Genomic DNA, 27,617 nt, shown 5'->3' with positions numbered 1-27,617 from the left:
AGTATGGAATCCATAAGTGGCCAAGTATTTTATGTGATGGCATTAATAAGTAAGGAATCCATAAGTGGCCAAGTATTTTATGTAATGGAGATATTATGAATGGCATAAACGATTCAACGTTTTAGCAAACACCCTTCATTGTAAATTCAGAATACACTTTAAAAAACTTTTAATTATTAATTGAGCAAAATTTGCAGACTTGTATCCTACATTTGGAGTCGTCCTTATATAACAATCATCGAAATTTTAGGTTGGTGATGTCACAAATAATGTGTCGTATCTTTCCATGCTAACCTCGTTTGCCATTATAGGTTGTTTAAAATAAAATATTTCATGTCTGTTTATTTTAAATTAAATAAATTGTGAAGTCATCATCATTAATTGGTTTTTACTTTAACTTTTAATTAGTGATTACTCAAACGTGCAATATTTACATCAAATCTTGACTATACCTGATCAAATATAACTTTAATACGATAAATATGATTCAACTTATCTTACTTCTTAGTTTTATTTAAATTAATTTTATTATATTTTTAAAAAGTTATACTTTAGTTTAATTTTTTAAGTTCATGTAAATAAGATTTAAACCATGTTTAATCATATAATAGCATTTTGAATCATATAAATTAGGTTCAGGTTATTAACGGGATTTCAAAGTAGTAGATCGGGTTCATATTGATGTTTAGGTTGAAATTTTTCTTAATAGATTGAATTTAGATTAGCCTTTATTGAAATTGGATTACTAGTCTATATTGACTAGATAATGACTCAATGCACAAGTTGCCGCCGTAGATACATTTAACCACAACCGAAATAAACTTCATTCATTATATAAACAACACACGAAAGATTAAATTAAACAACAACAACAATATTGTTATTAATAACAAAAAAAGTACTAGTCAAATAAAAAGACATACACAATCACACAAATTGTGATTTAATATAATTAAAATCATGAAGATCCAGAAACAGCACCCTCCTCCATTTTCTTCACCATAAGCTGCAAAGCCACTTGATACTTGGCCACCAAATCCTCCAACTTCGCACCCTCCACCGGCTCAAGGCTGATCCACCACTCCACAGCGCCTCCTCCTCCTCCTCCGGCGGCAGGAACAACCTTAATGGTCGAAACATAGGACTTGAACCCTATGTTAGAATCTACCATCTCATAAGTAAATGTTTTTTGGGCATGATCTATTGCCACCAACCTTTCCATGGACCATTTTATCTCATCCGCTTCCTGCCTGAGCCCGAAGCCCGAGCAGTAGCGAATGCACCCGGGCTCTCCATTGGTTCCATGGATCCCGTGGCAATTTGGGAGCCCCAAAAACCATTTGTGGAGCCCGAAAAAGTCTTGGAAAAAGGGCCAGATTTGGTCGGGCTCCGCCTTTTCGAGAGTAGTGCAAACTTTTGCCTCCCATTTTTGTTGTGTGAGGTTTTGGTCCATTTTGAGTTGGGATTGTGGAGATGACAAGGAATCGTTGTATATATATTTATAGTAGGCTGGGACTTTAATCTTTTGTAAATGTTATTAACTATAAAAAAAATGAAGGAAAATTATGATAAATGTTTTTTAACTTTTAAAAACTACAAACTTAACCAACGTACTCAAAGCGACTCTATTCCTGAGTTTATTAACTAAAAAGAAGAAAGATAATGATTAATAATTTGACTTCAATAAAAGATACTGTATATTTTATTGAATTACTAGCATATGACCCCTAATAATATTATTACTAACTTAGATAGTACCGCAACAATTTATTCTTCTCGCTCAAAGTGACACATGCATATCTAAAATTGAAAACACCCCTCACTTCAAGGATAGTATAAATTTTTTAATAAAGACTGTATATTCTCAAATTTGAGTTGTTGACTTTATTTTATCTCAGTTTAAGTATATTAAACAACAATGAATAAAGCTTTATGCTAAAGAGGCTTCTTTTTGAATGAGACAGAGGACTATATTTTAAAGATACACTTACTGAGAGCACCCGCAACGCGTTCCGCGTTTCGTGCCGGCGGAACGGAACCGGCGCGTGACGCGTTGCGGAGGTGCGTTCCGTCTCCGTGTCGTGCCCATGCCGTCGCGGTTGCCGCGAGACGCGGCACGGCTTGTGTCACCACGCGTTTCGGCGACGTGGCTCGCCCTGCGTCGTGCGTGACGCCCACTCGCCGGCCCGCGAGTGGGCGTCGTCACGCTGATTCAATAAATTCATTTTTTTAAAAAAATAAATTTTTAAAAAAATATTTTTTATTTATAAAAAATATTTTTTATATTTAAAAATAATTTTTACAAATAAATGAATACTAGAAATTCGTATTAGCCCATATATATTTGATGGGCTTGCGAATTTATGAAACTCATTCTTGGTTGTCTCTCTTTTATAGAGACATCATTGAATGTTTCATGTTCCACTTTCGATGTGGGACAAACTCATTCTTGATTATCTCTATTTTATAGAGACATCCTTGAATGTTTTATGTTCCACTTTCGATGTGGGACAAACTCATTCTTGGTTATCTCTATTTTAAGTTGTAATGTTATTTTAATTTTAATGAAGTGTGTTTGTTTTAATTGAATTGGGTTGGAAATAAAAATAAAAAATGAAATTGAATGAATAGTAATTTAAGGAACGGATAAGAAACGGAGGGTTGCAGGTTTCGTTCCTTAGTTAAGGAATGGAGTAAAAAAGTACAGTGGGGCCTGCAAATAGTAGTTTAAGGAACGGTTTAGGAATGATGGAGGAACAGCGTTGTGGATGGCCTAATATTTAGAGACTTAAATGCAATGATGGAGGCAGAGCAAAGCTGCATGATTAATGAGGTTGATTTCATGTAAAATGAAAGTAGTTGGCAACGGCAAGTCAATTTCTAAAGAAGATTCGACAGATGTCCATATTATACTTTTACGAAGGAAACAAGCGCAAGAGTTACCCATCCTTGACACATTAATATTTAATATAGTCACCTATAATTGACACACAAAAATATTGGTAAATGTTTTTATTAGATCTAGTAGTATTTTTTATAGTATATGTATTATGGTTATATTATATACTCCATGTACATCCAGGTTTAGTTCTGGTGTATAAAAAATGAAGATAAGTCTGTACATTTTGTAGCATTATCGATTGTAATTTGGAAGAGCTAATTATAAGTAAACTCAATAAAGGTTTTATAATCACAATTAGAATTTAATTAGAGCGCACTGATACATCGACATAGGACAAGAGTGTGCCTCGTGAAATAATATATTTGCAACATTGCTAAGTTCCTAACACAGTCGATGAGACTGAATTCCAAACTAAACGATGTAAATTTTGTTCATTTCATTAAACATTTCCTTTAGAATTCTGTGAACCAACTTGTAAACGCGTCACATAAGCAAAGATCATAATCATCAGTCATCACTATCAAGTTGAACTAATACGAGCCTTGGACGCGATAGACAGTGCAGCCAAGAACACGAAAATAAAGGTGGAATGCACGACGACTCAAACTTTTCAATCTTGATGTATGTAAACCCGAACATATTCTTCAAGGGAGCTACTATTACTTCTACTTCGCCACTATGGTAGGCCGGCAACATAGTCTCCTCAAACGGACCCTTTCCTATAAAACAGAGACACGTATCATATCAGATTGAATGCACCAAAAGTTTAACTTGATTATGATCCAAAAATGGAAAGCATTCACCTCTGCATTGTCATGTTCGTATCTAATCAAGAAAAGGCATCTGCAACCTCTTATATCATGCCATCTTCTTTGAATTTCGAGTACACGAGCATCATAATATCTTGCTTGATCCTGTCTCTCCTGGTTCCAAACATATATGAGCGCATGCCGGCGGCTAAACCAGAAATGACTTGTTCATTTCAGTGAGTTTTAAGGTGTTGGAAATTTTAAAAGGCCGCGACAGACATTGATTTATCAGCATATTTATATATGTATTTGTACTACATGAAGTCTTGTATTGCATTTTATACACTGATGGAACAAATCAGTAACCTCAGACTTTAGACATGGTTTTTCACAGGTTCTCTGCCAGTAAATTTTGGGTCGTGTTTTTTTTTTCATCCTAGAGCCTTATTTGAAAATGAGGTAAACTAACTGAACAGTGCATACTTCTTATTTCATACTATACATTATCCATATTGCTATCGGTATCACTCAAACCTCCCAAACATTCTATTTGTAATCTTGCTGACTGACATGACTTCTGAAGGAACAAACTCTAATAAAGTCCCAAAATATAGGAGAAAACATACCTGAAAGCACACTACTAGATCCCCAACCTTTACGTTTTGGCATTCCGTATGCTCCAAAGCAACAGACCGCACCCTCACAGAATCTCGTGCATTCACCCATTCATCTTCCTCGGCTCCAAACCCAACAAACCTTACAAGGACTTCCTGCAGTTAGTTAAAGATATCAGACTTTGAGCTGATACATACATACAATGATAAATACTTTGTCCCTCTGCTTATATGCACTGTAGGGTGAACAGAAAAGGCTCGGCCAAATTTAACAGCGAAACATGTAACTGAATGGTTGATATCAGCTTCAGAAATTGAAAGTAGGAGCCATCAAAAGAAAAAGGGCTGGTAAGAACGATTGCAGGATAAAGTAACTCACAGGTTCCCCAGAACTGAGAAATCTATGGGAAAGAAATGTATCAATGTCATACCTGTAAAAAACATCGGAACAAATCGGTAAATAAGACAACTAAATAAGTTGAAATAATTGCAGGTACATATCTAGGTGTTGGTTAAAATAGGAAAGCATGTTGCTTCTTTCTCTCTTGAAACGGATACTGTATTGAAAACTATATCTCTAAATAATGCAGTCTTAGTCGCTGCTCTCAGTTTCATTTTCATATCATAAAGAGACAGGAAAGAGTGCTGACATAGAAGATTCAACAAATTCTGACCTTCATTCCTGTAATACCCTAATTCAATATGCAAATAATGCACAAAAATTCAAACGCATAAATGGACAAAGAGACCCATCAAATGTTAAATTTAGGACTACCATGCTCTATCCTTCGAGGACCGTGCTTCAAACTCCAACCTAGATATATCTGCATCCTCGATTCCTGCCACAATTACAATGTCAACCAGGATATAACATGTCAACTAATCATTTAGTTTGTATTAGAAATTTTGTAACCAAAACACACCCTCAGGCATCTTCGCATTTCCATTTGCTTTGTTCTGAGTGAGAGTTTCTGGGACATCAGGTAACTTGTTAGCTTCATCAAACGAAGCCTCTCTGTAGAGGCCCTGCTGTTGATTTTTCTGAAACCACCTCTGAACCTTTCATATTTCGGAATGACAAAAGTGTTACAAAATTCTATTCAACTCTAAGAGATCAACTTATGATAGAAACCGTCAAAGGAAAGGAAATGATTAAACCTCAATCCACTTTACAACTGGTTTTCCAGCACGGCCTTTCACACGACTGCATAATGCCAAAGCAGTGAGGCATACCCCATACATTTTTTTAAAAACAGGCAATCTTTAAAGAATTTTTAAACGATAACTCACTTGAAAAGTCTTGCTAATTTCTTACAGAACTCATCTTCCAAAGTTTGCTCTTTATGACTATCAAGTAACCACTCCATTTTCTGAACCTGATCAAAGGCATAATATGAGGTCCCCAAATAAGAGACTGAGTTACTCACATAACGCATAATTCGACATAAACAATCTTACTAGCCAATACTTCAATAACACCTTATCACACAATCTGAAGCCACTCAAGCATTCTAGCATCCCTAAAAAGTTAGGGCTTTGAGACCAAATTGACATAAAAAATTACAAATAAATTGGCTCAGCACCACCATTACCTCTACTTTGTTGATTTGTGCCAAATTATACAAACATGAGTCAAATGGTTTTCAATCAAAACCATCCAACTCCAATATACACCTATCCTTCCGTCCTGAAATTATAGTCTCATTATGCTAAGAAAATGTATTACAAACAGTTATATACCCTTATTCAATAAAGACAAAGTTCCAGAATACAAATAATTCGACCTAATTGAATACCTAAACAGGAAGAACCGAAGAATTATACGCCTAATAAAAAACCTTCAACGCCTTGGTAACAAATCAACCTTAAAAATTTCACCGATAACAAAGATCATGAGTAATGAATACATATTTGGGGATGATTAGGAATGCACATATAACTTGAGAAAATTATAGGTCAAAAACCTCGGATTTGGTGAAGCCGGAGAAGGATTGTCGAAGCCTCGGCCTGAGGTCCATTTGCCGCTTAAAATCTCAACGAAAAGATGTTCACTCTTTGTAAACAGCCATTTAAAGAGGCGTTACTTATTTAACTATTCTAAAGCAATAATTGGGATTATGGTATGAGTAATGATTCTAATGAATAAAGCATGAAATTAGAGAAATTAAAAAGATATAGAATATTGCTCCTAACATTATTTAGATGAATCGTAATTATATCAATTCTATATTCCACTTTATATGTTATTCGGGACAATGTATCATTCCGCTCTACACGCGTCGAACATACTTATGAAATTATGAAATTAAAGCTAGTTGAACACATAACCAATAGTCCTACTCATTAGAATAAAATTCCCGTGAAAACACAATAAACATTAAACTACAAACCGACAATTCTTATGGTTAGCGGAATACGTAGAACAGAACATCATCTCATCAAATTAAACTGTTACTGAAGCATTGTAACCTATAATTTAACTTCAAATATTCTGTCACAAATATGTCCATTTATAAATTAATTTCCAAACAATGTAAATCCACAAGTTCACATCATCCAATTTCCAAATAAAAAATACATATTATTTGAAAATAGTAAAATATAGGAGTATAGTACTATTTCTCATAAAATAGCACATGAAAATTAATTCATAGATATAAACCAAAGTAATAGATTTAATATAGAATCTTAACAAATGACCCAATCAATTCATTTAACTAATGTTATGAGCAACTGAGAAAAAGCAGTCATACGTGATAAAGTAAAAACTGCTACTGCAACTCACTCGATTATAAAAGTTCCATTATCAACGATTCCTCAATTAGTAACAACAGTCGATTGCTCTTCATCAGATTGAAATCATCAGCTTAATTTCGCTTTTTATTGTAATCGATAATCATCATACCCGTAGAATCTGCTACTCTTTAGGTTTTCATGCTAAGATTTTCGCGGAGGAGCTGATGTTTCTGCGGAGACGACTGTTAAACGGTATGCGATTATTGTAGGTTTTGTAGCTCAATACTTGGCGACACGCTACTTGTTTAGCTGAATTTTGGTATAGAAACGATGAGATTGTTGTTGATGAGAAGTAATGGTAAGTGATTATTGTAGTTCAATAGTAGGCGACTCTACTTTTTAGCTGAATTTGGTTTGCAACGATGACATTGTTGTTGATGACAAGGGGGAAATAGTAATTCTGAATGTTGTGGCTTTAACGGTTAGCGTTTACTGTTGTTCAACAGCAGACATCACAATTTTTCAAGCTGAATTTTGGATGAGATATTATTGTTAAGAGGATTAGCAGTGGGGCGCCCTAAAGCCCGCCCTATGCATCGCCATGTAAGCATTTTATCCCCCTATCCTTCCACCTGCAGTGGGGCGCCCCATAAGCCGCCTTAAAGGCCGCCCTATAGGTTTCACTATTTTTTTGTTAATTAATTTAAATATTTTCAAATATATCAATGCAAAATAATTAAAAAATACCACGATTAATTAAAAACGGCAAAACATACATTGATTAAAAAAAGTTTTACACGAGTTAGAAATGAAAAAAAGTTGACTACTCTGCAAAAGTCTCAACTTGCGGCGCAGCTCATCGATCATCCCGGAGATATTCGGCTTTGGCCGGGTCCTGACATTGCATGGGGGCGTTGTGCGTGTCCAACAACGTCCTCCGGTTGGCGGCCGCTGCCAACTCCGCGTAGGCAAGTGCAACCGGGGTCGGCGATGGGGGGCGGCCGCAACTTGCGAGGAGGATATAGCCTTCGCCTTCCCCTTGTTCTTCGCAGCCTTGACGCCAATGGGACGTCGGGAAGACACCGATGTGCCGGAACTCTCCTCCTCCTCGTACATCGTCCGGTTGAGGTCCATCGGATATGCGCCGCTTTCGCTGCTTGTGTAAGCGCCGGCTTCGGTGGTCCTCCTCCTCTTTCGCGCAGCCGATGGCAGAATCTCGCCCTGGAACTTCTGTTTGTCCTTCAAGAGCGCCCAGATGTTGAAATACTTGAAGTTGTCATACATTGACTGGTACGACAACAGCGCTCTATCGCGCACATCGCTCAAGCTCTCGCCGCTCCCCTGCTCCTTTGAGCACTTCTCGTACTCCACCGAGAACATGTTGACTTGCTTCTTCACCTGATCGCAGTGCTTGCGGAGCTGCTCCCTATGGTGCTTGTACCCGCTCGGCGGCTTCGCCTCATTGTAGCGCTCGGCGATGCGCTCCCAGTACGCAACCTGCTTTTGGTTGTTCGCAAATATCGGGTCCTCCGAAATATCCACCCAACACCTCGCCAAGACGAGGGTTTCATCCGATTGGTAGTTCGTCCTCCCGGGGGAGTACTCTTCATTCGTTTCCGGAGGTGGCACCTTGTAAGCCCGGTGCCGGTTCCGCTTCTTTCTGGCGGCGGCGGCGGAGGGGGCGGCGGGGCGAGTTGGAGACAGCTCCATGTCAGACAGACCGTACTGAATTCGGGATCATACTGCGTGTTGGAGTCAGGGTCTGTACCCGGTCAACGTGCACCACCCCCAAACATCGGACTATTCGGACTTAGGTATTCACCGGAATCCATTTTATAGTGTAATTTAAGTGTGGAAAAGTGAATGGAAAGGTTACAAATGAAGGTGGGGTAGAGGGTTAATATATAAATAATTTTTTTGGAATTAAAAAAAAAACGCGTTGCATCGTCCGCGCCATCGTCCTCGTCGCCCACAGTGGGCAAGCGATGGCGCGGACGATGCCCTATCATCCGCGTACCATCAGCGGACGATCTATAGGGCGTGGACGATGCATTGGGCATTGTCCGCGCACCCACAGTGGAAATAATTTTTTAAGCTGAATTTTGGTTTAAAGCGATGAGATCGTTGCCGATGAGAATGGGGAAATAGTAATTCTGAATATCGCGGCTTAAATGGTAAGTGATTATTATAGTTCAATGTAGACCTGCCCAAGGTTTACTGAATCGGCGGTTAAAACCGAAACCGTAACCGCCGGTTACGGTCCAAACCGAAACCTTGAGAAATTACCCGAACTGAAACCGTCGATTTTTGAACCGTGGTTCGGTTCAGGTTCAAAAAATTTTGAACCGAAACCGTACCAGAACTGCCGGTTCCGGGCGGTTCCAAACCGGAACCGTGAAAAACCGCCGGAACTGCAAAAAACCGGCGGTTCGGAATCGTAAAAAACCGCCGGTTCGGAACCGAAACCGAAACCGGTGGTTTTGGAACCATACCGCAAAACTCCCTCGCGGTTCGGTTCGGTTTGGCAATATCCAAAACCAGAACCGTGGGCACCTCTAGTTCAATGGGAGACTAGGCGACACGATGACAATATAGCTGGATTTTGGTTTGCAACGATGAGATTGTTGTTGATGAGAATGGGGAAATGGAAATTTTAATATTTTGAATGAGATTGAGGTTATATGAAGTCATATATGCTCATTTTCACCACTTATTGAATGAGATTGAGGTTATATGAAGCCTATATGTTGGTGTGATGGATCTGCAGGAGTTCTGCAAGCAAATAAGTAGATTTCAGTCCCAAAAACCCGAAGCCCGAAGATGATGGAACTGATTTTCCCCCTTTGTATACACCAGGATAAAAGTAGGTTTGAGCATGTTGAAACATGGCTCCAAAGAAACATCTTGTACCGTAAAGGTTTGGAATTTGGAAGCTTATTGGATGCAAAGGAATATTTTTATTCACATTTACTTTATGTTCTGGACTGAAGCTGAACATTCGTGAAGATTATCACATCCTCCATGGTTTCTTATCAACAACACAGAGGAGAACCACTCAAAATCATTCTTATGGATGCCTTTTTTCTTTAAAAAAGCTGCTTTTGTGACCACTCATCCACATCAACACGTGGACAGAGTCTGCAGATGGGCTAAGAGCATCCGCAGCGGTGGCGAAAGACGCCACCGCCGTCCGCGCCGTTGGCAAGGCGCAGGACCGCCGCCGCTGCAGCCGCGCCGCTGGCACGGCGCTGCTCGATGTATCGAGCACGTCCGTGCCAGCGGACGCACACGTGGCGCGCTCCCATTCGTCAACGGCATAGCCGTTGTGTTTAAACTTTTTTTTATTTTTTTTTTAAAAATCGGTATTTAATTATAAATAATGCTAAAAAATAAAAAAAAATATTTTCCAAATCCCAAAAATATGGCCGTTTTTTTCCCATTTTTTCTGAATTTTTTTGATTTTTTTTTGATTTTTTTTTTCCCCAAAATCATCTATAAATACACACATTCATCATCCATTTATCACATCAAATCATCTCTCATTCATAATTCTCATACAAACCATTTAACACATTCATTTTTAATTTTTAGGATTTTAATTATGTAATTTTTAATTTTTAGGATTTTAATTATGTAATTTTTAATTTTTAGGATTTTAATTATGCAATGTTTAATTTTATTTGTCATTTGTAATATTTATTGTGAGTTTTAAATGAATTTTAATATTATGGAAATGTTTTTGTGTAATTGAATTTTATATTAATTGTGCTCGTCCTTGCGGAAGAGCACAGTTGTGGGTGTTGTGCTCTTGCCAGAGAGCAGGCATGAATAGTACCGTCCGGGCCCACAACCGTGCCGCTGGCAAGAGCACGGTTGTGGATGCTCTAATAATCATTCATGGAACATCTCTCAACTCTGATTTCACTATGCTAATAGTGCTAGTGAACACTGACAAATCTTTTGAAGGCTTGCTGTTAAATGATTGCAATAAGAGTAAGAATACTATGTTTTTTGCTTAATTTATCAAGAGAATTAGGCGATGAAACAAAGAAATTGTGATATTTTCATTGATCCCTTGGAAGTGGCACAAAGGTATCTTAATTTTGTGGAAAATGTTATAAAAAGTCATATCAGCTAAAAGTTGTACCCCAATTATTAACAAACGACTGACTAACAAAAGTTTGATGTGGATAAGAATTCCTTGTGACACAAATCCACCATGATTTGATTGTTGAGCAGAATGATCGCTCTAGCATATAAGAGCATCAGCAATGGCCCGTCCCGGCGGAATTCCGATCGGCGTGCCGGAATTCCGTGGCGGACGTCCGCCATTGTGCATGGTATGCACGGATACGGAATTCCGCCGATGACACCGCAGTTCCGCGGCGTTACGCGGAATTCTGTCGCGACGGGTGTGCGGACATCCGCCATTGCGTTGACTCACACGGACATCCGCGCGGAATTCTCGTTTATTGCATTAAATGGAATTTAATGGAATTTTTCCCTATTTGTGTCGAAATTTTAATTCCGTAAACTGTTTAATTCCGGAAATTGTTTAATTTGTGAATTTGTGGTTTTTTTAATTGTGGAAAGTCCTTCGGGAAGTCCTTGAGGATGTCCGTCACTGTGCAGTGGGAAGTCCTTATGATATGGCAGTGCAGTGGGGAGTCCGTATGACGTGACAGAATGTGTTTTTGGGAATTCCGCGGGGAATTCCGCGCCACTGCTGATGCTCTAATTCACTCGTAGCACACTATTATGCTGAAATGTCCTTATATAGTTATCCTTAACACCTTATTGTTTTTTGGTCTTGTCTTGGTTCAAAGCACCATTTAGTACCATTGGATAAATTGATCTTTTCCTGCCAAAACAACTATTAGTTGAATTCACCGATTATATGTTATTAGTTCTATGAAAGAAAGACATGAATTTGATTCTAATCCAGTGAGTTTAGAAGAGAGATTAATGCCAAATTTTTATTCGAATGTGGTGTGGGATCATCGGGATTTTGGAGGGGGAGCAAGAAGGGACCAGAACATGAAAACTTTTAACTATGAAGGGACACATATTGCTAGAATCTGCTGGTATGACAAAAACCTCAGCTGTAAGAATATTGTGTGTGCATGTCAGTCTTTGTATGTGTCTCACTCGCACAGTTTCTGACACAACTACTTCGATATTTTGGGGGCGTTCACTTTCGCTGATACGATTTGATGAGAAAAATATAAGCTAAGCTGCCATGTACTTTGATAGATTGATTAATTCCAAACTTTTTTGATCATCTAATCTCTCAAATAGTTCAGTCAATAAATACTAGTAATATATATATAACTAATTAAGTTTTCTTATTAATATTAGTAGGATTTGAATATTCTAAAATACTATAAAATTATCCGATATGGAAACTATAGCTTAATGTATCTTAATTATGTATGTGGTTTGTTTATGAAGAAAAAATACTCATTATTGAGCTCAGTGTCCCCATATCCATGCCATAGGATAGCTCTTCATTAAATTATGTCTCACTGTTGAACATGTAAAAACTGTACTTTTTCTTTAACACATTCAAGCCATGTTTCCTGAACATGTTAAGTAAATATGTTTCCAAATCGCATAGAGCGATTGTGTATTTTGCATATTTTTTCAATATAATTTCAAATGCTTTTTGGACATCTCAAAACAACTGCAAGATGTTACACAGTTTTGAAACCAAGACAACTCATACACTAAAACTACACATGGAAATGGGGGGACCTTCCTTGGATCTTTTTCTCCATTTATACATCAATATTTTCACCTATTTCCTATTGAATCCAGAAATACAATCTGTTTTATCTTTCACTTGCTTCGTGCTATTTCTTTTTATTACAATGGAGGGTAATCAACTGCCATGCCAAGCTTCCTACATGAGAAATGCTCTATTCAACCAGGTTAGTTTATCCTGTACGGTAGCAAAATATTTTCTCTAACGAAGTTTGGTAATTTTTTAGCCTGCCACATTTGAAACATATGAAGTTATTTGAAGCTTCCTACATGAGGAATGCTCTACTCTACTCAGTTAGGTTAAAAATCTCCTTGAAAATGGCAAATGTATTTTCCTTTTAAAGAAATTTGGCAATGTTTTTAGCCTGTCATATTTGAACCATATGAAGTTATTATTCAAATGAATTGTTGTTGCGTATTTTCACGATAATCAACCTTTATTTTATTTGGCTTTTTATATAAAATTCCTAAAAGTGGAAACCATCCCCATAAGATTTTCTCCTAATACAATATTGAAGAACTGTAGTGCTATTATCCAAATTCCCAGCATTAAGTAACTACCTTTTGAAGATACTACTATTATTTAATCGATCAATAACGTCAAAGGTGTTGCATTAATATTCCTTCCATTTCTCATTATCAATATCATTGTTGCCTCCTTAGCTAAGTGTTGCTTCTCTCTCAGGGATATCTCGATGATCAATTCCTTCAATTGGAAGATTTGCAAGATGAAGCTAACCCTAACTTTGTGGAAGAAGTGGTCAAGCTATTTTACTCAGACTCAGCCCGCCTTATTCGAAACATAGAACTGACACTGTAAGTTGAAAAATTATATCATTTTCAGATTCTACCTTAATTGTTCGTCATTGAAAACGTTATTTTCTATCGTTTATCTTCCGTTCAGAGAAAATACTCCCTGCGACTTCGAGAAACTGGATAATATCATGCATCAGTATAAGGGTAGCAGCTCTAGGTACGTGTATGATACTATAGCCTTATTTTCCTATTCATTTATGGTGTCTATATGATCATACTCTGCCCGAATTGCCCGAATCTGGAGCATTGGTGCCAAAAAAGTCAAGAAGGAATGCACACAATTTCAAGAATACTGCAAAGTTGAGAACATTGATGGGTATTTTTGTTTCCCTTTGGCCTTATCCCATGTAACATGCCAATTTTAAATGTATGCCCATATTTTATAATAATACAGATTACAGGGTTTTCATTTATTTAGTGTTACTTACTATTCTGATTTGCAGTTATAAATTTTATAACTATTGAAATTTGTAGGTGCATGAGAACATTCCAAGAGGTAAAACAAGAACATGCATCTCTGAAGAGGAAGCTTGAGAACTATTTTCAGGTCTTCCTCATTGTGGGTTTGTGTATGTATGTGTATATATCTATTAAACGTGTTTTCTTGTCGTAATTTCAGCTTGTAAGAGAAGCTCGATAACTTGCTGGAGGAACGACGCTACGAAGATGATGATGCCAAATAAGTGAATGACTGTTACTACTTGTAGAGTGGGAAACTTTTGACTAAATAAGTAAATGTTGCTTTCTGTAGAATGAAATAAATTTTGACTAGTCGAATACGAATGATCAGTTATCCAGAGTCTTTGTCCTAGCGATAAGGAGCTTAGACATTATTGCATGAGGTGGAATTTATTTGTAATTTCCTCCCTTATATAGGAGTTAATTTAATTAATAATAAAAAAAAAGAATACCGATGATCAGTTTCCGTACGTTCTTGTGTTGATTTCGATGCTCCATCTCCAGTTTTTGCTTGTCTTTACATAATTGAAATCGCAATGAAACAATTTAGAGTCTATTTATAAAATCCTACTTTCAATTGGGTAATAAAAACCATTTTAATCGTATGAAGATTCTTGGACACTAGAAACTTCGTTATTCGATTAAAGATCCATGATGGCCCATGTCACATATTCCATTCGGCATGATGAAAAAGTTTCTTTCAGTGATAAATCAAAGTGGCTTTAACGCATTTTTGTGAAGGCCCAATCTCATTATTACTGGAAAAAGGAAAAATAATTAAATTTTAAACTTTAAAGAGATGAATCGATAAATAGAGTTTAAATAATTCTAAATCTGTTCCACAGTAATTCTTTTTTACACACAGATGAAAAGTGAAAAGATAATAAATAAGAAAGAGAACATAACATAAAAAAAAAAGAAAATTTGTTTATTATTACTCCATATATAGAAATGACTTAACTATAGAAAGTCCCAAAATTAAAAAAACGACCCAACTATAGTGGAATAGAGGGAGTACATGACTTAGAACAAGAGCTGCCGATCTCAAACGGAAATATATAACACCGATTCATGCAACCGAAATCAATAAATTTATGTAGAACTTACTAAATCCAAGACACCATGATTCCCATTAAAGCAGGTTTTTAACACACTATAGTGAAAAATGACATAATTTCTTAAGATAAAACAATGCATAAGATAAAACTTGAAGCAACCAAAAGCAAACCATAATATCTACTACAGAGCAAGGCAAATCTAAAACGTCTTAACAACCGAAACCGATCCTACAACCAACCCAACAAAAATGAAGCAATCACAACCACACAAGGAGAGCGGTAAGCAAGTGAAAGAGCGAGCTACTGTTAAGTCCTGAGTGGCTTTGCCCGGAACAACAACCCAAGAAATCGATAACAGGTAACATTACCCGGATATCATGCGTTTAATAAATATACATTTGCACCGGGATGAGGATAATTCCTTATTAAGGGACAAAGTCGATATCCTTCAAGTACTCGTGCTCAAGAGCAGTTCTTGCCGTGATTCTTTGCTAGGATCCAAGCAGAGCATTTTCTGCAAGAGAAACAATGCATGAGTTGTCTTGCCATCAATTCTTTTCTTTGTTTGTAAAACATGCATGCTGCTAGTCTCAGCAGACGTAAAATCAGGATGCCTGTCTCGTATGTAATCTAGGTGAAGATTAAATTCAAAATGAAAAATGAAGGTACAAGAATTTCATGCCGGTGATATCTAAAGGCAAACCACTAGTATATTGCAAAACAGATTTATGGTAGAAACTAAAAAGGAAGGACGGAGTGATGTAATCTTTATTTAAAGTTCTAATACTATATGAAGAAATAAGAAAGTTTACATTAATATCATTCTACACAACTCAACGAGAAACGCAAAACTACTTTACAAGAATCATCCTAAACTCTAGATGACTCAAGAAACATCTTCAACGGAAATGAACTTACACGAAGGAGGTCAAGACCAGATGAATCAAGATTTGGTACGACAGTTGCCAGATCCTGCAAATAGAGATATGCTTGAATATTCTGATAGTTTAGGAGAAAGAAACTGAAAAGGTCAAATATGCAAACAATATACCTTGGATGGCCACTTTGGAAATGATGATTTAAAATCAGGGAGGGATGTTACTCCAGGCCATGTGTCTTCAGTTGGGGTACCCATGACCCTTCATTACGTTAATACACATCATATATAGGCAACTCTGGCATGAATTTTAATTATAAAAATGAAAGGCGGAACAAAAAAGGAAAACTTGATGATTGTGTAAAATAATTTGTTGTTCCAGATGTATCACCTAAAAATTCTGAAGAGCTCGTCAATTTCAGAGTCCCCAGGAAACAATGCATGCTTGTTTACCATCTCTGCAAATATACAGCCTACGGACCACACATCAACAGGAGTAGAATAGTGCCGCGAACCAAGGAGTATCTCTGGAGCTCTGTACCATAAAGTCACAACCTGCAAAAGAGATTGATGGTCGAGGGAAAGAAAAGGAAACAGTCAATTTGTAAGAGATCCTTTCTCGAGTCAGTTATAAGATGGTTGTATCATGCAAAACTTCTGGATCAGTTTTGTTAGAGATATCCACAGCCAGCGACTTTGGAAAGAAATAAGGTCATAACAGGACCATAGATAGAATATGAGGCAGTTTGCAAAGGTCAGGTTTTTCTTGTAGTCATGTTTTAAAAGATGGAAAAAATTCTCACAAGTCACAAATAGACTACACAATCAAGGCTGACAGAATAGAAGTTTCAGGTAGAAACCAGCAAATATAGTATCAGGCTGTGAAGCATTTACCTCATGTGTAAATGTCCTAACAGGAATACCAAATGCTCTGGCCAGTCCGAAGTCTGCAAGTTTCAGTGCATTGGTGCGTCGATCTATTAGTAAGTTTTGGGGTTTCAAGTCTCGATGAAGCACACGATGAGAATGACAATAGGCAAGTCCACATAGTATTTGGTACAGAAACGCCTGTAAGAGTATGAGTGAAGTCCACTTAGTGATTACAACTTACAGGGAAACTATTCACAAAACTGTAAGACTTATTTTAATTTATGAATAAATACACATATTGTTATTTCTTTCTAGTCTGTATGTGATAAATTTCTCCTCCAGATCTTGCACGGTTCGAAATTCAACTTTTAGATCTAGCAGTCTTCCATAGATAAAAGATAAGGCAGATTGAAGTCACTCACTTTTATCAGACGAGGATCCTGTGAGAACTCTGGACAAGAATCCATGTGTTTCTTCAAATCCAAGTCCAGGTATTCAAAAACCAAATACAAACGCTTCTCACTGTGAACCACATCATACAATCTGCAACCAAGCATTAGAGGAAGTTTAATGCATGACTTTTGGCAATCAGAGATAGCTACATTGTATAATGAAGACATATCAATAAGATCATCAAAAGAATAATATAATATAGGTGAAAAAGAACTTTCATTAAGGTTTTCAAAACAAGATAATGGCATATATGTGTGCTGTGTGCATCTAGTTTCCTAGTGTCACATTTTCTTCTTTGGAATATTCTTTGTGACACTAATTTGCCAAGCAGCTAAACCATATGTGTTTTAATCACACCTTACGATATTTCCGTGCTGCATCTCTTTTAAAAGAGAAATCTCTCTGATGGCAGTGCTTGGCACCCCCTCATCCTCTTGCTCCAGCCTGATTTTCTTCAGAGCAATGGTTTCATTAGTTACACGATCACGGGCTTTGTATACCACTCCGTATGTTCCCTCACCAATCTTCTCCACTTTTTCATACTGCGTTGTTAATCACAAAATATCAGAACTCATTACACACACTGCATTATTATGCAGAAATTAGGGACACCGATATTTACCTGCTCCATCTGAGTCACCGTTAATTTGACCCACAGTCAGTCGCCAAAAATGTAAGGAGGACAAAAAGAAATGTCAGGACACGAAGCACTGTATCTACAAATTCTACTTGTTCCACAATGTTTAGCAAATATCATACTACAATTCTTAGGAAAACACTGATGAAAGCACTATAGTAAACCACATTCAACTTTTCACAAAAATTGACTAGATCTGTGATCTAAATCAATTTAAAACCAGCAATCATACATACACCATCGGGAAACAAATTCCATATCCAATGTAGACATCCAGAATACAATGCCAGCAAAACAACAAACAGATACTGCATTGAAGCACGTCACAAGTCAAATTCCGGCATAGAAACTACCGAAATAGCACAAAAATGAGTAAAATCAACATGCATTCTCTCGTTTCGAGAAATTGACACGAAAATTAGAGTAACTGCACAAATTCAGTAAACAACAACCGATTGGTTTGAATCACCGTCGCATCCACCGATTCTCCGGTTAAGATACACAAACAAGATCAATCAGAACTAATCAATCAAAAAGCAAGTCAATAAAAAAAATATAAAAAACACTGGAGCATTAAAAAATCATATGATGACAAAAAAACAAAGTTACCTGAGTTGCATTTTGATTAAATGCAAATGATGCAAAATCAAGCAGAAAAAAACTAGAGAAATGATGGCGTTTGTACGTACCAGAGATCGATGAATTGCTGAGAGAGAGAGAGAGAAGAGTAAAAAAAAGGAGGGAATGGGGTGAGTTAGTTTAGCGCAAAGCAGTTTCACCGAAAGAGAGCATTCATATCGCATAGGGTTGGTCTTTATTTATTCATCTTTTTTCCATTTTACAGTTCATCCATTGGTTCAACGATTTGACCACAGGTAAGTCAAGTCACTTTCTTTGCTTTTCCTTTTATTTTTCTTTCCTATCAATTTTATTTATTTAAAATTGATTTATAAATATTTTAATTATTTTAAATAAAAAAAGATTAATTTTGAAAATTTTATACGTAGCTATATAAAATTAAATTTTTTATTAGATGTACCAATAATTATTTGCAAATCAGAATGAAGAACAATAGAACATGCGTAGATCATCATAACTTTTAAATTAAACTTTTCTATTGATCTCGTAATATAAATGTTTCATTTGTTTATGAAATATAGTCTTATTTTTTTTGTTCCGATCTGCCATCAAAATTAGCAAGTACTAGTAGTATTATTTTTATTTATTTCAATATTTTATATTTCAGATTTAGTATGTTTTCACTTTACCATATAGAAACCGTGCGTGCTTAAAATTTGATGGGATGTTAATTATGCTGACAAATAAAAGAAAATTAAATATAATAATATTTTATATTATTATAAAAAGATAATTGAAGTGTGAACCACTTTTTTTTATCATCAATTAGTTTTAAGATTTAAGTAAATGAATTATTATGGTATCAAAATTGATCTCCAGTATTCTTCTCATCCCATAAAAAAATAGATATTTAAAATAATATGAATTTTAATACATAATTGGTAATGTAGATCGCAGAAAGAAAAAGTAATTGTACTCCCTTCGTCCCTACCTAAGCGAGACGTTTCTATTTTGGCATAGGAATTTAGGTAATGTTGTTTAGTGAATAATATTATTAAAAGTAAATTACTAGTAAAAGAAAATAAAGTAAGAAAGAGAAAGAGAGAAAAATGTAAGAGAGTGGATAAAGTAGGAAAGAGAAAAAGAGAATAAAGTAAGAGAGATGATAAAGTATGAGAGATAAGAGAATAAAGTAAGAGAGATGCGTGAGTTGATTGTTGCCAAAAAGGGAAACGTCTCACTTAGGTTGGGACGTACCAAAAAGGAATACGTCTCACTTAGGCTGAGACGGAGGGAGTATTATTGTTAGCGGAGAATGAGATCCACTTTATTAAAAAGAAAAGTTACTAAAAATAAAAAGATTTTTTTTATGAAATGTAAGAAATATATCTGAATTTTACATTTGAGCCAATTTAATAAATTTGAGCAAATTATTAAAGATTAGTCCAATCATATAAAAAAGTTAAAGTTCACCTTGAAAAATTTGGACAAAATTCATTGAATAATCAATATCAGACCTGCACAAGGCCCATTAAAAGTAATTGGTGGCCAAGGTTAGGGGTGGTTCGGTATGGTATACCGTACTGTGAGTGTCATACCGTATACCGTACCGAAAGTTCCGGTATGACAAAACACCATGCCGATACCGTACCGAATTTTTCGGTATACCAGAAATTCGGTAAGGTAGTTTTTGATACCGTTACCATACCGTGTTTTCGGTATATCGTACTTTTGCGGTATACCGAAATGCGGTACGACATACCGTTATACCGGAAAAAAAAATTCTATTATACCCAAATATTCAAAAAAACAATTCTAATGTTTAACTACTTAAAAAATTCCAAATCAATTAAACTTCACCACAATCAAATCTTGTTCATACAGTCATTCTTTTTAAATTTTAGTATAAATATAACATAAATATATATATATGGGGAACGTTACGGTCCTACTACCTCCTTAGTGTTAAGCATCAAACAGATCACAACCCTTAGATCATTGGATTGGATGGTTATGATAAGCTACATATTAGACTAAAATGCTACATTATTAGTCAAGTTACATTATAACACTAAAATGCTACATTATTTTACTTAAATAGTACATTATTAGTTAAGTTACATTATTAGACTAATAATCTACTTTATTAGATGACACGTGACATTAATCTAACCGTTAGATCACAAAATCCAATAGATAACAAGTGTTTTACCTGTTGAAACTGAATACATCACCCCTATTATAAATATATGTTTATATATGTAATAATCAATCAGTATACCACAGTATACTGCGGTGTAGGAAATCTAACACCATTATCGTACCGAATCTTTCAGTACGGTATCATACCGTACCGAAAACTACGGTATACCGAAAAATCGGTATTTTCGGTACGGTAAGTCCGATATTTTTGTATAATTCCCCACCCCTAGTCAAGGTGTGTGTTAGTTATTTTCATAAATAACAATAATGAGTTATTTTTCGTATTTAATCATATTTGAATCCTAATTTTACAAAACAGATACCAACTAGGGTACGTTTTGTTTTTAAAAATGAGAATTCGTTCATTAGTCCTACGTTAGGATTATGATGCACGGTTTATTTATTCATTTTATATATTTAGTTAGATTCTAATATATTAAAAATCATATTGACATTTTAAATTTTATAAACCTTATAAAAACTAAAGCTCAATCTGTTTATTTTCTTATAACTTAATATAACATTAATAAAGTATTATTAAGATGTAGTATAATGTGGATCTCAACATTTAATGTGTATAATTGTATATAGTAATAATTTAGCACCAAAGCGTTGCAAGTGATACACTACGTACCAAAGGAAACTAAAACTGCCTGCTGTCCATCTTCCTAAATAAAGATTTTGTTTATATGCCTTAAAAGTGAAAAGAGTAAAGATAAATTTACAAAAATTATATATACAAAATGCCCTTCAAATTTAATTAGGATAAGACTAATTAACATCATTAATTACGTATTTCTATGACTAATATAACCCTATTTATAATTATAGGAGGAAATTTATATTATCACAATTTTTTTCTTATTAATTCATTTATTTAAACTATCACGATGATATGAAGATAAATAAATTGTTCCTTTTACAAAATAAAAATTGAATAAAATTTTTTTATTTGGAAATTCTCTTAGTTACTTCATATATATATATTTTTAAAACTATTGATATTTTACTGTTAATTTCAACTTTTAATTTCAAGTACCATTATAGTACATATTGGTTGATCTTTCAAAAGGAAAAAATTATTCTTTAACAAAATAAAAAGATATATCATTTAAATTTTTTTAATATTAAATTTCTTCGTAACAAGTTATACTAAATTGTTTATGGATAAAAAAGTTATGTAGTTTGATTTAATAAATTTTAAAATAATTATCAATATTTTCACTGTCTTAATTTTATTTTGTTTTTTTACTTCTTTTAACTTGTTTTCATATTTTTTTGTTAAAAGTAGATAAAACATAATGTAAAATATTTATTTAAATTTCTGAAAATAAAATATTTTTGTTAGAATATAAGTATTTTCTTTTTGAATTTTAGTTGAAAGTGTTATTGTTCATTCTTTAATTAATATGAGGGGTTATAATGTAAAACTAAAGTATAATTGAAATAGGCAAGTTCCTTAATTTTTGCATATAATAAAAAATTACAAAAATACCCCAGTTTTGTATATACAATTTTGTTAATTTATCACTACAAGTGAAAAATAGTACTGTAATGGATAATGTACTCCACAAAATTAAATTAAAAGTATCTTTTAATAATCTTCAATTCATATCATTTACGTAACAATTACAAACGGATTCCCGAATCATATATAATTACAACATGATGATCATGTAAACCGCTTTTAACATCCCTCAATAAAACTGGTATTATTCATTGAATCACATATAACTTTATGTCTTTATCTACACTTATATTTTTCTCAATTAATCTCATATTACCTTAAAATTTATTCTATAGTAGTGAATTGGACCCCCAATGTGAAAATCATGCGTTCGCGCATGCCTTAAATGTCATTGCAAATAACTTTAATTTTATACACTTATATTTTTCTCAATTTAAAGTAATATATTAATGTATCGCATGATCTATACTACTAGTAGTATATTTTACCCATATTGGTTGAAAAATATATTTTTCAAAGTGTATTAGTAAATACTATGTGTTAACTTGGCATTGCACTAATATTGCAAACCAGATAGCTTTTCAAACTAAAATTTAAGCTTATTTTATATGCATCTCATTATTATTTTATCTAAGAAATTGAAAGCCACTTTTATGTATAAAAGAACATATTACAATACATCATATAAATAATAATATGGTAAAAATTCATTACAAATACAAACAATTTTTATTTTCACGGATGGATCTGATCTCAAAGGAGATACCGTTTGATATAATTGTAATGAATGTAATTATTTGGTATTACAATCATAGAAACAAGTACATTGGTCGGATTCTTTACAACGTCCATTAGCAAGGCGATCGTGCCTTTTCTTGCAGTCTGTCATACATTTTTTACGGTCACATAGTTCTTTTGTTGCCGGAAGTTCTTCGCTACATTGCCCTTCCCCTGCTGTCGTTAAGCTACCTACACAAGTTATATTAGAAATGAGTCACTCACCCATTAAAATGCCTTATAAGGGGAGGATTATCCAGGATTATCCACACTTATATATAAAGGGGCTAGGATCATCGACTTGCCACTCACCTCGTAAAAGGCCTTATAAGGGGAAGGGTTATCCACACTTATATATAGAGGAGCTGGATCATCACCTAGTCGATGTGGGACAAGATTTAAGAGTTTTAACAAGTTATACAGTTCCAACTTAAATTAATTTTAATATACAGAATTTCACATGACTTAATTATGTTTTTTTACTAAAAGGGGAAAAATTAAAATACTTTATCCGTCTTCAAATGAGTGGCGTATTGTGAAATTTATTTCACTTGCTTAGTCGTGAATTCTCATTAATAATCTCATCTTACTGTAAAATTAAAAGGCTGACAAATGCAATCACATATGGTGTTTTAAAGTTGAAGGTATAATACTATGGTATAAATGTAAAATATCATCTGTATTGGTATTTTTTTGTTACATGATATAGTATTTATTTGGAGACATATCATGTGAAATTGAATTTCAAAAATCTTACATGTGTGGAGAATGAGAACAAGGATAAGAACAACTTGAAAGATGGAGCGCTTCATATCTACTATTGATTGTTGCACCAAAAAAATAATAATACAATGATGATCTTATGGGAATTGAATAATTTTTGGGTGTTATATATAGAGCTAAAAACTGGTTGAACATAAGATTAAGGTCCAAATTATTTCTAATGATGTGTGATTTATTTGGAATGAGATCATGGCATTGAATTGCGTGAACCACACTATTTTCATTAGGAAAAGAAATATGTTATTACAAATACGTTAACATTGAATTAACTTCAGCATAACATTCAAGGTTTATTAGCACGAGAAAAGATTTCCTAGTCTAGACATACATTAGCGAATTAGTATGTCAAACAAATAATTATTTGACAAATGAAAATCTATAAAAATCATATTCCAACTATGCATGACCACACATGAAAACTAATAAATGTATATCTAAATTTAATTATAACTTTAAATTATGGAAAATTCTCCAAAAAATTTAGAACATTCCTTAATCATCTCACACACCACCACCGGCGTTCCTCTCCAGATTTCTCAAATTGCACCGTTGCGCCGCCTGAGGTAAAATACCAATTCATTTTGTCCTTATTATTTCATTCTTCAAAAAATTATTTCTTTGATCTTCGAATTTTTCGTTTTCCGTTCTATCTCGCGACATTAAATCAATAAGGGCTCGTTTGGTTGGCATGTTAGAAATACTAAGATAGTTATCACTAGATAGTATTTTCGGGCCGAAAGTAAGCTAGTGATAAAGATAGTGTTTTTATGATGTTGTTTGGTTGATATGTTAGTCTTCAAAACTATAAATGGTTAGAAAGTAAAATGACCAAAATATCCTTATTACAAATATTATGTTCATTTTGTGTTGGAATATTATAAATATACTTTGTGACTAAATTAGCTTAATTAATAATATTTTATTAATTAAATTAGGTCAATTATCACTATAATTAAAAAAAACTACTTGTATTAGATACCTAATCAAACATTGTCGCCGAAGAAGATTTGTAATGAGGAATTAGATCTAATTCTAATATTAATTTCCCAAGAATCTGACGACAAATTTTGAAAGAAAGTTTGGCCACAAAATTCACATTTCCCAAATTTCATTGGTATCAAATTGAACCAAGCATACAAAATCAAGCAGAACAGGAGCATAAGTCCAACATCTAGCAAGCCAAAATAGAAAAAAAATGAAAATCGAACAGTAGAATGATGCAATTGTGATGGAGTTTGGCGGTCGTGGAGTCACCACCGCGGATAGAAACCACAACCATGGCCGGTGAGGGGATGGCACACGAAGCAAGGTAGGCTCAAATCTTCTATTGAAATCATTACAACCTCAAAAATATCAACACAATCCAAAGAATCGATGAAGGAATTCATTCGGTCTCTTCATTGCCTCACCACATCCAGCCCGATGGCCATAGATTGGCAACACCAATGGTGCAACGGTGGATGCCAGCGGCACGCTAACGACCGTCCGGACGACCATGGAGTCATGTGCACGCTTACCGCCGGGGGAGGTGATGGTTTGAGGAAGGGGTTGCAACGGTAGAGCTGGACGAATGTAGAGAAAAATGATAGGTGCGAGGAGAGAGGAGATAGGTGAGAGGAAGAGGAGAGAGGAGGGCATATGTGGGTATCAAGACGTAACAGTGCACAATCGCACCAAATTCTTGAGATAGGAATATCACACTTTAATGGATAGTTTTTCGGGCATGGACGGGCTTTCGTCACTTTCTTGGGCCTTGTGATAGCACAAACATGGCAACCAAACAATGAGAAAAGGGTGGTTAAAGCCACTTATCTGTGCCTAACATGCCAACCAAACGAGCCCTAAGGTGAGATGTATAATAATTGAGTGGATTGTTCATATACACAAAATTGGGGTTTTTTCTTTTTTTGTTCTAGAATAGAACTTAGATTCCGTGTTTGTACTGAACTTTTTTTTTGTTCCGGGTTTAGGAGAGACGCATGACCCTCATGCGTCTCCTTTTAATGAAACGCATGACGGAGATGCATCTTTTATAGAGACGCATGAGGGACATGCGTCGTTAAATTTTTTTTTTTCTTTATTTTTTTTGAAAGACGCATAAGCGTCATGCGCCACAGGCAAAGACGCTTAAGCGTCATGCGTCTTTCATTTTTTATTTATTTTATTTTACTATTAAAAATAAATAAAATAATAATTTAACGACGCATGTCCCTCATGCGTCTCTATAAAAGATGCATCTCCGTCATGCGTTTCATTAAAAGGAGACGCATGGGGGTCATGCGTCTCTCCCAAATGCGGAATAAAAAAAGTCCAGTACACTTGAGGAATGTTATCTGTGGTCTAGAACAAAAAAAAAGAAAAAACCCCACAAAATTGTAAGGGGTATATTGAATTGATTTACTTTCATTTATTTTAGGGGAACATTATGGATGTTGATTTGCAGAATATAAAAAAATGGGTGATCTTGTACCCAATTTATATAAATTCAAAGAAAACCCTGGCCGAGGGATGGAGAATCAATGTCTAATATGGATTTGGTATGGTTGTCTCTTTTAAATTTCAAGTTCATTTGTCAGTGATTAATGATAGCATAGTAGAGGTCTATGATATGTTCGATAATTATGAACTTGGAACTGTATATTAAAGGACTTGGGAGTAATCTTTCAGCCGGCCCTACTTCATTACTAGCTCAATGGTCATGTGTGTGCTCTGCACAGCATGGTTGATTGTGTTCAGTTACTTTTGAGACAGAAAACTTTTGCTGAAAGTGCTTGTCTCAGGCAGGCAATGAAAAGGACGTTAGACACATTTACAGAGATTGTAATGTTTGTCTAGCTCTAACGAAGAATTGTTTTTTGAGGTTTACATGGTTACCTGTTATTTCAGATGGAGTCTTATTTTATCCATCTGCAGCCCCACATGACTGAGTGGGTGCTTGATTGAGTTAGTGAAATTGACAAACCAATTTTCTTCATAATCCAAATTAGTTGCTGTGAAAAATCTTAATCAACCACAGCTATTTCAAGTTTTCAACACGATTTCAAAGTGATTTCTTATGCAAAAGCAGTTTCTCCCCTTAATGATCACCAATTGAATAGAAGATAGGGGTTTGTTCTTGCTCGTGTGTGTATTCTACCACTGTTGTTTCGAGCACTTGCCTTTGGTTTTCATTTAGTGGAATTTTGAATTAATGCCTCCAAGTATGTCGTCATTTTGTGCGTGTGTGTGTGTGTTTATTTCTGGGTGATTGATTACTTGCATTGCTACCTTGACCTGCTCAATCCTTGACTTGCTAAATCAGTCATTTGATGTGTTGCAGGGAAGCAACTAATGCTTCACGTTGCAGAGCTGGTTCCCCGACATCCGGGTCGGACGAAGAAACAGGAGCCCACCACGTCCGCTGCCGCCGGTTCTAAATCTGGAAAGGCTGGAAAGAAGAAGCGGTAGGACGTAGTAGGGCTCTGCAAACTTGCCAACGCTGTTATGAGACATTTTTGGAGATGATCTTAATGGTGGATTGTTCAAATGTCAATCTGTAGCTGCACTAACTAAATTAGTTGTTTAATTAGTACTACATTTTTTCTAAAAAAATAGTAATTGTTGTACTTATAACATTGCCCCAATATATTAACTTTTGATATTTTTCCGAATATGCTAATGAGCACCAACAATTATTTTCTCTCATTTTTACAATCTCTTTTAGGCTTTCATATAGACTTATAATGTTACTACCTGTGGCCATTTTAGCAACCTAAAATATTAACTTTATATTATTCACCACTTACAACCAATATGATTTATTATTTACATTTTATCCCCGAAGTTTATATAGCTGGCTAGATTCAATATTTTTAATTTGCTATTTATGAAATAA

The 27,617-nt window shown here is 35.1% G+C and overlaps 4 protein-coding genes and 1 pseudogene across 11 annotated transcripts; 2 read left to right on the top strand and 3 right to left on the bottom strand.

Annotated features, from left to right (window-relative positions):
- Window positions 1-800: 800 nt before the first annotated feature.
- Window positions 801-1,521, bottom strand: LOC121779350 (lachrymatory-factor synthase-like). Its single transcript, XM_042176679.1, has one exon. It carries the CDS (start codon window positions 1,451-1,453, stop codon window positions 959-961), a length of 495 nt encoding a protein of 164 aa, XP_042032613.1. The 5' UTR covers window positions 1,454-1,521; the 3' UTR covers window positions 801-958.
- A 1,793-nt stretch (window positions 1,522-3,314) lies between these two features.
- On the bottom strand, window positions 3,315-7,560 carry LOC121778521 (protein SAWADEE HOMEODOMAIN HOMOLOG 2-like). 6 transcript variants are annotated; one of them, XM_042175886.1, is made up of 10 exons: window positions 7,051-7,560; window positions 6,230-6,318; window positions 5,556-5,641; window positions 5,424-5,469; window positions 5,189-5,324; window positions 5,041-5,104; window positions 4,645-4,696; window positions 4,278-4,421; window positions 3,706-3,825; window positions 3,315-3,621 (listed from the first exon to the last, which is right to left on the bottom strand). In XM_042175886.1, exons 2-10 carry the CDS (start codon window positions 6,281-6,283, stop codon window positions 3,568-3,570), a joined length of 756 nt encoding a protein of 251 aa, XP_042031820.1. In that variant the 5' UTR covers window positions 6,284-6,318; window positions 7,051-7,560; the 3' UTR covers window positions 3,315-3,567. The 6 variants fall into 6 exon arrangements, 5 of the variants coding, with proteins under 5 accessions (XP_042031820.1, XP_042031822.1, XP_042031823.1 ...); XR_006045683.1 differs by lacking the exon at window positions 7,051-7,560 and having other exon boundaries at window positions 3,706-3,859; window positions 6,230-7,030; XM_042175888.1 differs by lacking the exon at window positions 6,230-6,318 and having other exon boundaries at window positions 7,051-7,559.
- Window positions 7,561-10,804: 3,244 nt separating this feature from the next.
- LOC121778282 (pseudo histidine-containing phosphotransfer protein 5-like) lies at window positions 10,805-14,363 on the top strand. Of its 3 annotated transcripts, none has more exons than XM_042175600.1 (6): window positions 10,805-12,931; window positions 13,450-13,580; window positions 13,669-13,737; window positions 13,825-13,896; window positions 14,055-14,076; window positions 14,200-14,363. In XM_042175600.1, the coding sequence occupies exons 1-6, from the start codon at window positions 12,587-12,589 to the stop codon at window positions 14,218-14,220; spliced, it is 660 nt and encodes a 219-aa protein (XP_042031534.1). In that variant the 5' UTR covers window positions 10,805-12,586; the 3' UTR covers window positions 14,221-14,363. The 3 variants fall into 3 exon arrangements, with proteins under 3 accessions (XP_042031534.1, XP_042031532.1, XP_042031535.1); XM_042175598.1 differs by having other exon boundaries at window positions 14,055-14,127; XM_042175601.1 differs by lacking the exon at window positions 13,825-13,896 and having other exon boundaries at window positions 14,055-14,127.
- Window positions 14,364-15,146: 783 nt separating this feature from the next.
- On the bottom strand, window positions 15,147-18,617 carry LOC121778281 (annotated as a pseudogene).
- A 7,551-nt stretch (window positions 18,618-26,168) lies between these two features.
- Window positions 26,169-27,190, top strand: LOC121779151 (signal recognition particle 19 kDa protein-like). The gene is made up of 4 exons (XM_042176484.1): window positions 26,169-26,264; window positions 26,480-26,563; window positions 26,919-26,943; window positions 27,063-27,190. The coding sequence occupies exons 1-4, from the start codon at window positions 26,169-26,171 to the stop codon at window positions 27,188-27,190; spliced, it is 333 nt and encodes a 110-aa protein (XP_042032418.1).
- The last annotated feature ends 427 nt before the right edge of the window (window positions 27,191-27,617 follow it).

This window comes from Salvia splendens, chromosome 19 (assembly GCF_004379255.2).
Source record: "Salvia splendens isolate huo1 chromosome 19, SspV2, whole genome shotgun sequence".
Classification (NCBI taxonomy): domain Eukaryota; kingdom Viridiplantae; phylum Streptophyta; class Magnoliopsida; order Lamiales; family Lamiaceae; genus Salvia; species Salvia splendens.
Note: the sequence above shows the minus strand (reverse complement) of the source record. Positions and strands in the feature narration are given on the sequence as shown.